General features: G+C 44.1%; 1 protein-coding gene across 1 annotated transcript in view; it reads right to left on the bottom strand.

Moving 5' to 3' along the window:
- Positions 1–12,922, bottom strand: part of KIF5C (kinesin family member 5C) — a 145,774-nt gene that overhangs the window by 74,564 nt on the left and 58,288 nt on the right. The window contains exons 4-7 of the mRNA XM_011230488.3: positions 7,204–7,308; positions 3,147–3,195; positions 2,820–2,875; positions 2,031–2,118 (exon numbers count right to left, since the gene is read on the bottom strand). Coding sequence (XP_011228790.1) covers positions 2,031–2,118; positions 2,820–2,875; positions 3,147–3,195; positions 7,204–7,308 — 298 coding nt within the window. The remainder of the gene's footprint in view (positions 1–2,030; positions 2,119–2,819; positions 2,876–3,146; positions 3,196–7,203; positions 7,309–12,922) is intronic.

Here is a 12,922-nt window from a genome sequence, read left to right as displayed (position 1 = left end):
ATAACACTTCACACCCATTAGTATGGCTAGTAAAAACAAAAATAGAAACTAAGAAGCACTGGCAAAGATGTGAATAAATTGAAACTCTCACACACTCTTATTGGTGGGAATGTAAAACGGTGTGCAACTACAATGGAAAACAATGTGGCAGTTCCTAAAAAAATTAAAAGTAGGGTTGACATATGATCCAGCAATTCCACTTCTGTATATATACCCAAAAGAACTGAAAACAGAAACTTCAACAGATATTTATACATCCATGTTCATAGCAGCATTATTCACAACAGCCAGAAGGGGGACGGACACAAGTACCTACGTGTCTATCTGTGGGTGAATGAACAAACAATGTAGTATATACCTGCTACAGAATACTATTCAGCATTTTAAAAAGAAAGGAAATTCTGACATATGCTACAACATGGATGAACCTTTTAGACATTACGCTACGTGAAACAAGCCAGTTACAAGAGGACTTCTATCACTCCACTTATATGAGGTACCTAGATTTGTCCAATGCACTGGGACACAAGGTAGTATAGTGGTTACCAGGTTTAGGAGGAGGAAGTATGGGGAGCTACTGTCTAATGGGCATGGGGTTTAACTTTGGGATGATTAAATTCTGGAAATAAGCAGTGGTGACAGTTGCACAACATTGTGAATGGACTTAATGCCACTGAATTGTACCCTTAAAAATGGTTGAAATGGTAAGTTCTATGTTATGCATAATTTTAAAAACCACCTTACCAGAATGATAAGAAAAATAATTAATGTTCTGCACCTACAGTTCTGAACCAAGGGGCCAAGATGGATTGTCAAGTACCCCGTGAATAATTCAAAACTAACAACTGCTTAAGAAATCAAATAGATAACTTCTTTATAAATGAGAGGCACTCTTACTGTAAGAATATCAGCCTTACGTTCTCTCAAGTGTGTGTGGAAGCAGAAGAGAAAGATGTGGAGTTTAACGCACGCCGTATACATGTCTAGGCTCACCTATGACGTCTGCCGTGTGTGTGAATCTCACCTGATAGGGTGTCAGGGTAGAGAAAAGGTAGAGAATTACAGTTCTGGGTGACAGAATCACAGAGCTTTGGGTGGAAGAGACTTAGAGAAGCTAGACCAGTCAACCACCTGATGCCTCCGTCTCTTGTATAGCACACAGGGAACCCTGCCCCTCCAGGTAGCAGGCTTTCCTTGGGGCAGCTCTCAGGAGCAGAAAGTTCTTGTGGTCGGTCAAAACCTGCCTTCCGGTAGCTTCAACTATCCTGGGTGGCCTGTCAGCACCTTGAAGTATTACACTGTCCCTACGTTCTCCTCAGAGTTCTTCTTTCTTCCAAGCTAGAAATCCCTAGTTCTTTCGACTCCTCTTCCTATGAACTCACTCTGATTTGTCCATATCCCTTGGAAGGAGACAGACAGCCCAAAGATGGGGGCTGGAACCTCTGCTGCTCTAACAACACAGGACCTGCCTCCCGGAGACGTGTGCACGCCGAGAAGGAACTGCAAGGTAAACAAGCCGGCCTGAATGTGTTTGTTAACTTGCCACAGGAAGGTTTTCAAAGCTCCCACCTCTGCTTTCTGAGCTCCTCCTTGCTTTTCTTTTCCTTTTCTACACAGCAGAAATCTAACGGGGTTTCTTTCCATACATAGGACTGGCATATAAAATCTGTTGGCTTGCATTTTTTTTAACCTGAATAATAATGTGGTTGAAATACATTTAGAAGCTGACTTTAACCCCCTTTCCTTGGTTGATTGCTGGTTTTCCCCAGGGTCCAGATACCGGGGGCTACCAGAGCCCAGCGAGCCTCACCCAGTATTCCCGAGCGTTCCCTGCACGGCAGAAGGCATGCTTCCCACAACCTGCTTAGACACTCTCGTCCTGCACATTCCCATGTATTTGCTTCTGAGCCACTGCTTTACAACCGCCTTCCCCGGCATTATTTCCCTGGGGCCTCATGACCCACCCCTCCCGGTGGGTGGGCAGACATTTGTATCCCAAGTGACGGGGAGAAACAGCACCCCACGCTTACTTGTGACAGCCACGTGTCGGTTTGCTTTGCCCTCATCTATCACATCCATGACCTCCTCGGGGCTTGACACGAACCGCTCGGTACACCCCTGGAAAAGAGTCAGATCAGGTTTGCCAGTAGAAACTAGAAAGCAACTCTATTTGAAGACCGCTGAACATTCTCCCATCTCTCCTTGAGAGGTGCAGAGTAAGAGAAAGGCTGCGAGGTTGACCCAACAGCTCTTCCCCCTTGCTCATGGCTTGAATTCTACATCAAAGAGAAGTCTGAGCAAACCCTAGGAAACCCAGAAGTAAACTATAAAAGAAATGCCAGCATTTTCTTTGATTGTTAAGAACCTGTGCATACTCAACACCGTAGAAACAGAAAATAAAGAAAACCAGTGACAGAAAAAGAAATGGATGGAATTTTGCTTTGCCCTTCATGCTAGCCACCAACTTTAATTAAACACTTTGAAGTGCTAGGCATAATGCTCTGATATGCTTCCTCTCACTGCAAAGTATAAACAATTATTTCCACTATCAAAGCCTCTTTACATGTGAATAATAAATATTTGTTCACTTCTCCACTTTCACCTCACGTGATCAGACATCTGTGATACATTCACACAGAGATACGACTGAAGAAATTAAATGTCTAGTTTTTAACCAGATGGTAAATATAAGGCACATGATGAAACACCTACATACACCTACATACACTCTATAGGTAATATTCTGGGCATATTTTGTAACTCTTAATGATGACAGTGACGGGAGAGAAGTCAATTGCCTTAGCAAGTCTTCCTCATACCTTTACGTACGGGACTCTGTTTTTATCTTCATGAACGGCCAAGTTCGTCTTGGATACTGATAATAATGACGGCATGCAGAGGAGAAAAGAAAAGTTAAAGATTCTGTACTGGAGGAAAAAGAGAAACTGTCACTGAAGATAGGCAAATCTAATCTCTTTGTCATACGCAAGTTTAAGCCTTGGCTGAGAATAAGCAGATAGCGTAAAGGCAATAAAACATCTCTATAAATTTTCATTAATTCCTCAGGCAGAAGAGCTGTGAATCACTTCAACCTCCCTGGACCTTAGTTAAAGAACAAATAGAGGACAAGCATTCGGGTTACTCACCATCGAGTAAGTCCCTGATTTTGTCCAAGTAGATCTCAAAATAGGAAACCTAATTAAAAACAAATTGAGTTTGAAACAGAAATGCCATGCTGTATTTGAAAAATATCATTATTAGAACTTATAAAAGCCTTTGTCATGCACAGCTAAGAAGAGCAAGAAGAGGGGGGCAGGAAGCAAGGATTCGGAGGCCTGCAGCACAGAGCCCCAGCCGACTCTCCTGTGCTCTCCTGCTTCCTGCTACATGAGCCTGCCCAGTGGGCCCCTGCCCGGGATGGGCCACGCCCCCTCCCCGACGTGGTACAGCCCCGGTGGTCTCGATTCAGGTGCTCCTTACATTGTGCACCGGATAGCCACTTATGGGAGGACTCTACCCTTCACCCTCGATGAGCACCAAGAAAACTTCTAGGGGGGACAAAGGCTGGAAGAGAAAACGTTCCTGGCCAGTAATAGTCAAAATCAGCTGGCATCCCCTCATGCATCATGTTGACCCCCTCACCAGACCAGGTCTGAATATTCACATGAAGGAAGTGGGGACAGGGATAAGGGCAGTTTGCTTGGAGCTAGAATAGCTCCAGGGTAACAGGGAGAGAGCTGCTGATGGTGGCTAGCTTTGGGGAGTCCAGGAAGGGTGTGAACAAAATGGGGTTTAATGAGAGACAGACTAGACTGTGAGAGGGAAATGAAGCCTTCCAATCAATTATTCTTGGAGCCCAGCAGCCCCGTGGCATCAGCATCGCACACAGCCTTTGTTGACACTGCGGAGTCGTGAACCCAACTGCAGACCTCCTGAATCAGAATCTCCAGGAACCAAGGAATTGGCTTCTAAACTCCCTAGGTGGTTCTTACGCCAGTTGACACCCGGGAACAACTTTAACTAGACATAGGACCGTGGAGGTTTAATTCACATGTAACCAAGACTATAGACCTTGGTTTTCCCATCTGTCGAAAGAAGCCCTTGGACTCGATGATGTCAAAAATTCTCTCTAGGATTCTGCACTCTTTGTCTACACCTGCCTTCCACCTCCCAGATCAACTTTTCTTTCTCTCATGTTCATGGGGTTTTTTTTTTTTTTTTTGAAACCTAAACAAAGGAATGCACAAATAAGTTGTTAAGAAAGGAAAAAAGTTGAAAAAACAGTTGTAAAGCTGGGGTGTAACCCTCTAGGTGAAACCTCACCCCTGCATCCCAGCTCTGGACCTCTGGTTGGGGGCAGTGAAGCCTCCCCAATCCAGCACTAGTCCTCACTCCTCAGTCCCGTTCATTACCTTGCCTGTGGTCCTGGGGCCTCCTGACTTCCCAGTTTCTCTGAGATCTGGGGTCTTGGCTTCGAACCCTGAAACATGTAGCTGGGCATCCTCTCCAACGTGCCTGTCTGCCTAACACCTTGAGCTTGCCAGACTATCTGTCAAACCCCCCGGTCACCAAGCCTCGTGCGTCATAGACACACCTAGCTGACCTTGGAAAGACTCCCTGCTCCTGAAACTTCTCCCTGTGGCTGGAATCCTAGGGTCTGTTTGGCCTCTAATCTTAGACATCTCTAACTCAGCCTCCCTGTAGCCAACGCAACCCTGGTTCCAATCCATTCTGTGCATCTCAAAATTGTCTGGTTTTTGTTTAGACTTCTGTTATCTTGGAGATGTACACGTGTCCTTATTTCCATAGATTGCAGAGAAATTAATTACACTAAAAAGCAGTCATAAATTACATATTTAGCAAATACAGCAATTAAAACCCTGCTCACATTTAATATGAGAAGAAAAAAAACCACTCTGATTTATTAATTTCTTTTTACCACAGAAGATACTGGTTGCTTTTGGGGGATGGGGGGCAATTTTGGTGTTGTTTTTTTTTTTTTTTTGTCATTTCAAATACTTTGTAAGACCAGGTGGAAGAAAAATAAACATGTGTAAGCTTTGCATTAAGAAATAGCATGTTCAGAAATAACGTTTCAACCCTCTTTAAGGAACTCTTTAAGGAACAGATTTTAAATACTGCTTTAATCAAGCCTCTTTTTCTTGATTAAGCCTGTCACTACTCAGTTCAAAATACGGAGCAGTCAATAGCTAGCCTGCCCAATTGCAGTTATGATACCTGAAATAAGTGAGTATAACTACAAATGCAGAACAGGAAGCCAGACTAAAAATTCAGCCCTGGAGACTTGGGTGCTGTTCCTTCTCTTCCTGCCACCCCCCCCCATGCTGGAGCTGTTTTTATCTTAATAAGATTCTAATACAAGACCTATTTTGAGGGCAGTAATTGGTTTAACATCTTACTCCAGGATTATCCCATAAGAACCCTACAGTAGTTTAAGGTATTTAAATGCAAACAGCCTTAAAGATGTACTAAGTTCCTAAATCTTGATCCCATCAAAGCTACAGGCTTCTGTATCCTTAGATATAAAGAACCCTGGCAAGGAGGAGAAACCTGTGTTAGCCAACAAAGGAAGGAAAAAGATTTGTAAAGTAAAAAGACTTGCTGGATCTAATTTATGGTGGGGCAAACGGTTGTTGCCTTGTTTTGATATAATTTAGGGAAGGTACACAGCAGAAATAAGTAAGGGCAGAAGTTTAAGATAATGGAAAAGGTGCTGCACGTAGGGTTGGTCTCATCAAGAGTCTATAATCTCAGCTCTGCCAATAATCTCAGCTCTGTGTCACTCTGGCCATCCAAAGCTATGTCTTGAAACTTCAGTTTCTTCATCTCTAAAATGGTGGGTCTAATGCACTAAGGTCTCAGCCTCAAAGGGGATGGTCAGCCTCTTGGCTCATCCTCTCTGCTCTAAGTCTTCTTAGAACTGCCCTGTCTCTTCCCCACCCCAGTCCCAGTCGCTGTGGTGGGGACTCAGCCAGCCATGCACATCCTGGACACAGCTAGTCAGAGCTGGGGACAACCCAACCATAAACTAGGCCAATGAGCCCCTTCCCTGGGGAATTAGGAATTGGGAATAAGGGATGTGGAACGGGAGCTGCCATGGTGCCTTCTCCCCCTGTTCTCTTCCCTGCAAAAAGACAAAGCAAGCAGACAGAAATGCAGGGACTGTAATGGGGATGGAGTTTCTTTTGGAGGTGATGAAAATGTTCTGGAATTAGATAATGATTATGGTTGTACACTACTGGAAATATACTAAAAACCATCAAACTGTATACTTTAAAAGAATGAATTTAATGGTATATGAGTTACATGAATAATATCTCAATTTTTTTAATTTAAAAAGTTTTAAAAAGGAAGAGCAGGGTCTGGATTTCTTGCTTTTCCCAACCCCCAGGTCCCATGCCTACTAACAAATTCTGTGTCTTGTAACAACTTCCTCTATTTGCTTAAACAAGTGGCTTTTAGTTACTTGAAAACAAAGGAGGTCCAATGAATGTATCCCTAATACCCAATGTAACAACAACTATAGTTAAAAGAGTAAAAATCTCTCTTTCAATTCAAATTTAAGTTGCAACAGAGGTGCTGGTTTAAAAACAAAAGCAAAAACAACAACAAAAAACAGGAAAAATAACACCCTTCCCCAACACTTCTCAGAGTGTGTCCATCATACCTCAAAAGGGGAAAAATATGCACACAGTCAAATAAGCTGGAGAATGTAATCTACTATACGTCCCCTTTGTAGAACTGGATTGCATAATAGCATATTTAACTTGTGACAAATTTAACATTGTTCAACAAAACATTTTCCCAGCTTATTTGGCCCCACAAGACTTTTCCCTGATAGCCCACCTATTAATAATATGAGGGACTGTGTTCCATGGAACACACTTTGGGAAATGCCGTCCTAACCCAATCATGGACATATTACAGTCATATCTAAAGAAATTCACTGGGTAAAGGATAGAATTCAGATAACTATCAAGATGATTCCATCCTAAAGGCTTTTATTTTATCTCAATATTTCCTCAGTATTCGCCTGAGTCATTAAATAACTATGGCTTTGCTTACCATATCATTTCATTTAAAATAGATAAAAATGACTTTTATGCATATATAAAAAGAGGAAAACTAAAACATGATTTGGGGCCCAGTTTTTTCTCTTTAGACTTAATCAACAGCACTTACCTTGATGTGAAACTCCAGGTTTTCATCCATGGAATAGATGTGGTCAAAGATGTCATGTGCAATCCTTGGGATGATCCCCATGAGCTGAGGGTCATGTAGCTTTCCCTAGTGAGTGAAAAACACAAGACAGGCAGCTAAAGAGTGCCAGGGAACATGTGAAAGAGAGAAGGAATCATGCCGGGTTTCATAACAGGACCCCATGGAAGAGCGAGCACCCCCCCCACACACTGTCAGGTCCTTGGAGTTCCACCTGACGTGCCACAGCCCAAAGTTCATGGAAGTAACTCAATGTGTTGTTTTTTACCCAGCAGGAGAGAGCTTGTCCTGTCAGGCTCTGGGGCTTGGAAATACTTGTTCCTGCTGCCACTCGGGGCAGCAAAGTGGGGTATGGGGATGAAGGTGTGGGTAGAAAGGAAGGAAGGAAGACAGAAGAAGGACTGGGATTATATGGTGACTACCACATACTAAATGTGGTCTTTGTTTTGAAATTTTTACAAACTGATTAGAATGTGTAAGTCCAAATTAATCTGCTTTAATAAAACCACCTTGAGAGCTGGTAACAGTTTCACTAATGTCATCACTGCTCAAAAATTTTAAGTCTTATTCTAGAAATACCTTCAGTATCACTTCACAAACCAATCATGAAAAGCCATTTTATCAATTTCTTAAAAATCTAAAATTCCCAGCCTGAAATGTTACAAAATAATTTTAGCTGTTTCTTTTTTAATTTTTTGCTATTTCTAATACTTAAATTCACTTGTAAGATATTCTTATTCTTTTGTCCCCCTTTTTTCGACCAGAGAGGTCCAGCCCTCCCTTCCCCATGTAGCCAGCAACCCTCCCCCAACCCTAAGGGGTTTGAGGGATATTTTATCTAAGGGGTAAGGGATAGATGAAATAGTGATTTTAACTATTTTACTAAATCCATTTTTAAAGATCCAGATTTGCCACTTCTGAAGACTTTCAAAAAGATATGCCACAGTATCTGAAAGCAATTCCTAAACAAGAGTTCTAGAAGTATTTAAACAGCAGCCTCAGCAAGGACTCCCAGAGAGCCTTCCTTCCTTACTCCCATGCTCCAAGTTCTGTCCTGTTCCATGTTAAACTACGCATCAGTGCACAAACACAAAGTCTGCAGGCCTGAAGTAATCACTGGCAACAGGATTCCCAGCATTTTTGAGACCTTCAGAAAGTTAAAAAACTCTAGGAAAAATGGAACTGGAAGAAAAGTACAAAAACCATTTACTCTTCACTCAGCAACATTTACCAACACTATGACTCATATCCTTGTTCTAAATCTGCCCGACACCTGGAAGATCTTTGTTTTCCTCAATCAGATCTGCTGTATCCTTCGGGGGTTCATCACATAGAGCCTTTCTGACAGGCTGACTTTCAAGCCAACATTTGAGTTACCAAAAGCAAGAAATCACGTGGACTCGGGCACTAACTCCAGGCCACAAAGCACTTTACGTTATGAATCCTCCTTTGCACACCTGATCCCTGACCTTCCACTCTACTGAAAGCAAGAGAAAAGCTGAATTTAGATTCATCTGGCCTCTGGCAAAGCTTTTACCTGGGAAAATGGGTATTCCCCTGCAATGCCCTCGTGTGCTAAGAATCCTACATCATGTGATGTGTGTGTATGGCTTTTTGGCTGTACAGTCCCTGAGGGCAAAGCGGTCAGTGCATATGCATTTCTTCCCACTGCTTATGACCCTTAGTACAGTGTCTCCTGCACAGAATTATTGTGGAAGACAAATTAAGCAGTATAAATAAGGTGCTTAGAAACAATAAACGTTAGCATTATATTATTCAGTTCATATCAGGTTCTCATTAAGGAGTCGTTAAGGTTTATTTGATCTGAAGATTCTGAAGATACATTTCTATCCTAGGCCATGACTATATATCTTAGGGAAACAGCCCTAAATGACTGAGACTCAGAATCTCTCAAATGTTGGTAAGCTTACTTCTCATAGGCCATCATAAATATCAAATATTGGGCCCCACAGGCTCAGAACTGTGCAGATTGCTGGCAGAAATGACATGGAGAATGAAAACACAGATCTTCGTCCAGTCAAATGCTGTGATGTCACTGGGCCAATCCACCTCAGAGAGTCTGAGGAGTGCCCCCCATGCTCCCCGCAGAACCCTTCAGTAATCCATCATAATCCTTCAGCTTCTCCTCAGTGATCCATAGACAAAGAAGGATGAGAGATAATCCAAAAATCATTTATAAATGACTCAAATCTGTTTCCCTAGATGCTTTCCCTTCCAAAAGATTTATCTTCCAATCGATTCCTAGCTTATACAAATACTGATGTCCCTTTGCTTGCCTTTGTCAGGGTAAGAACCAAGGCAGAACCAGGGATGAGTCTGGGACACTCCCTGTGTTGTTTCCCTGAAGCCCACACCCAAAAATCACATGAGAGGGAAGCACATGTTTATTTGGAGAAGGCATAACGATACCTCCCATATCCATGGTCACAGAAGTAATATTCAAATCTACCACAGGTTTCAGAGCTGAGATGCTTGATCTAGCTCATAAGCCCAAGAGTGGTGAGAACTGAGCCTTTATGTTCAGTAAACTGGGACGGCCAAGACAGTGTGTGTGTGTGTGTGTGTGTGTGTGTGTGTGTGTGTGTGTGTGTGTTTTACATAGCGTATGGTGTGCATGTGTGTGATGTATGTATGGCGTGGGTGTGAGTGGTGTTGGGAGGGTGTGGATGTGTGTGGTGTATGTGTATGAGAGAGGTGTTCTATAAAGGTCTTCACCCTTTCTTGCAAATAAAATACACATCTACACATACGCAAGAGGCACCTTAGGCAATAAAAGGTGGTAAAAAAGCAGAGAGCTTTAGAAATTCAGAATACAGAAGAGTCCTTTCCAGCTGGGATGATATGGGATGGCTTCCTTGAGGACACCAAATCCTGAGAGAGGAGGAAGATGAGGATGGGCAAAGGGGACACAGCAGGGAAACTGAGAGGACAGTAATGTAGCAAAGGTACAGGAACTGAGGAAGAGTAATGTCCTTCTAGAGAGCCATGACAAGTTCAGTTGGCTGAAGGATCGGGATGGACTTGGGTAGCAAAGGAATGTCCCATTTCATCACCTTTTTTTCTCTCATAAAACAAAAAGAACATTTTTATACTTATATCCTAGATAATCCTCTTCAAAAACTTTTCCCACTTCTGAATGTGGCCGTCTTGGGGCATGTATGAAAGAAGAAACCAGACCCAGGCCACGGCCACAGAACAAGACTCCCTTTGTTCCAGCCCCAGGTGCCACCTCGACCTCCCAAGCAGGACAGTTTCCTGAAACACTTAAGATGGGAAAGCAGGCAGCCTGTCAGCTCACACGAGCACCAATGCACTCAGACAGGCTCATGAAAAATCACTTGGCAGGCTCGGCTCCACAGTGGGGTGGCCTGCACCATTCCAGGGGCTCCAGGTGTCCCCTTGGGTAGAAGGAAAAACAGCATGTCTCCATCCATCTAAATCTGGGCCAAAGAGGGCCACAAAGCAGGCACAGGGCCCAGAGAAGCCCTTCCCAGCACCACAGGCCGAACAAAGGTCCAGCCCTCTCTTCCCCATATAGCCAGCACCCCCAGCAGCCTTCGTTCAACCCAGCCCTGGGAACACTGGCCACACACGCCCTGGGCCCAGTGCACAACGGTGTCCTACCAAGCTTGGCATCAACACTGTCAAGCGTTTCATATTTTTACTGAAAATCCGCCTTAAATGCTCCATCTTCAGAAGCTAATCTTTCCAATTTTATGTAGGCTTATCTGTTTGTTCTCCTCAGTAGAAGGTAATGGAATCACCACTGGATGTCAGACTGAAAATGAGGGGATTAAAATGAAAAACAGCTTTAAAATGTGACAGCTCTGTCCATTCAGGAAGTTAACATCCCCTTCCAAAAGCCTGAAAAATCACAATGTGTAATTCCGAATACATAAATCCTTTCAGATGGTGCAAGCCCTGCAGAGTTGTTGTTGTTGTTTTTTAATTTAATTGCATTCCAGGGTCCTGGGTTTCTCAGTCTCCCACAGTCTCTATGACTTCAGCTCAGGGCTCCTCCTTTCCTCTGTTTTCCTCTAAAATATCCCCTACCTTCTCTCCAGTCTATAATCACTGGACAGAAAGAACCAGACTAACGGTGTGTGTTGGGGAGGGGGGCTAGGAAAGGGCTCCCACCCACCCCATCCCTTCCTCCTATGGGCATAAGTTCATGATCTTTAGAAGTCACGATAAAGAAAAGCAACCCCTTGCAATCAGCTTTTTAAAACTGATGTGGATGAAAAGGCTACAGAATTTAGGCAGCTGTGAGAGTAACCCGCCCAGAAGCCAGTTCCCTTTAGGTCCCCACGAGTCCCTCTGGCTGGGCGGCGCTGCAGGCCTTGTAAGGCTCTCGCTGTGAGCCGCCCAGGGTTCCAGACACCCTCGTTTAACAGAACGTCTCCGATCTTCCTTTTAAAGAGCTGGCATTCGTCTTTGCCATCTCCTTACACCCACCAACACACACACACACAACACAAACTAAGATTTTACTCTGGGGACAGGTCTCTCCTTTGATGGTTTACAATCTAAATTTCTGACATTGCACAAATACCTTGTATTTCCCAAAGATGACTTAATCCCAAAGCTAAAAAGATCACTCTTGTAAACAGTCCCTATGATTTGGGGGGATTCTAAAGATTGCATTTTTTGTTGTTGTTTTGCATAGTGTTTGGTAATGTTCCAAAAACCTAGAGACTGATGGACACCCTCATGAGATGCCCCCTCTCTCTTACACCTTCTGGCCTATGAAGGAGGCGTTCGTCATGGCTCCTGGAGTTGCTGGTACTTAGGAAATACAGAGCTGCAACTCTGCTAGTGCCTGCAAGGCTAAGGGTCTGGGGCCCAGTGAGAGAGCAGGCAACAGGCCGTGCCTGCGTCTCCAAGGTGTACTGCATGAGAACATGAGAGCAGAGAAGAGCACAGCCAAGGCTCAGGTGTCAGGGAACAGGCCTGCTCCGTCCAGAAGCAGTGACAAATCACCCTCCTGCTTCCTTTAATCTGTGCAATCTCGGAGCCACTGTCACCCGCAAAATGGGTGAAAGTGAGTCAATACAACAGAAATGAGATCCCCCAGAGTCACACACATGCTTGAAATTGGTGTGAGCAGAACATCAGAGCCCCAAGGGTTTTAGCCTCATGCCTTTGAAATCTCGTCTTCAATAGGAATGACTCATACGCTAAACCGATTCTGCAGCAGACGTCTCTCAGTAACATTCCCAGGGGGGTACCGTAAATGAAGATCCTAAGCCTGAAGGATCAAGGATTCATCTTACCCTGCGGCTTGTCAGCTGAATTCCCCAAGCCTGCTCTGCGCAGTGTCTTGTAATAACCACTCTTCCACCTCTCCTCACCTGTCGGGGGGCCCAGGCTTTAGAAGAACATCCGGCCCTGAAGGGCTTACAGGAGGCCGTGGCAAAATGCAGGAAAAGAAGGAAAGGGGGCCAATTTTATGTGCAGGTGTGCTTTGTCTGGGAGACAGCCTGGAGCCCCAGGGCTCCACAGCCAACACTTTGAGCTGGGCTCACCTCTTCACACGCCCGCAGAGGTCAGGTGTGTATGTTAACGAGCGAGGACGCTGCATGTCAATTCACACTCGCAGTGTGCATGTAGGAGGCTGGGGTGCACTGGACGTCCCAGTCCACACACGAGGGTCGGCCACGGT

This window comes from Ailuropoda melanoleuca, chromosome 2 (assembly GCF_002007445.2).
Source record: "Ailuropoda melanoleuca isolate Jingjing chromosome 2, ASM200744v2, whole genome shotgun sequence".
Taxonomy (NCBI): domain Eukaryota; kingdom Metazoa; phylum Chordata; class Mammalia; order Carnivora; family Ursidae; genus Ailuropoda; species Ailuropoda melanoleuca.
Note: the sequence above shows the minus strand (reverse complement) of the source record. Positions and strands in the feature narration are given on the sequence as shown.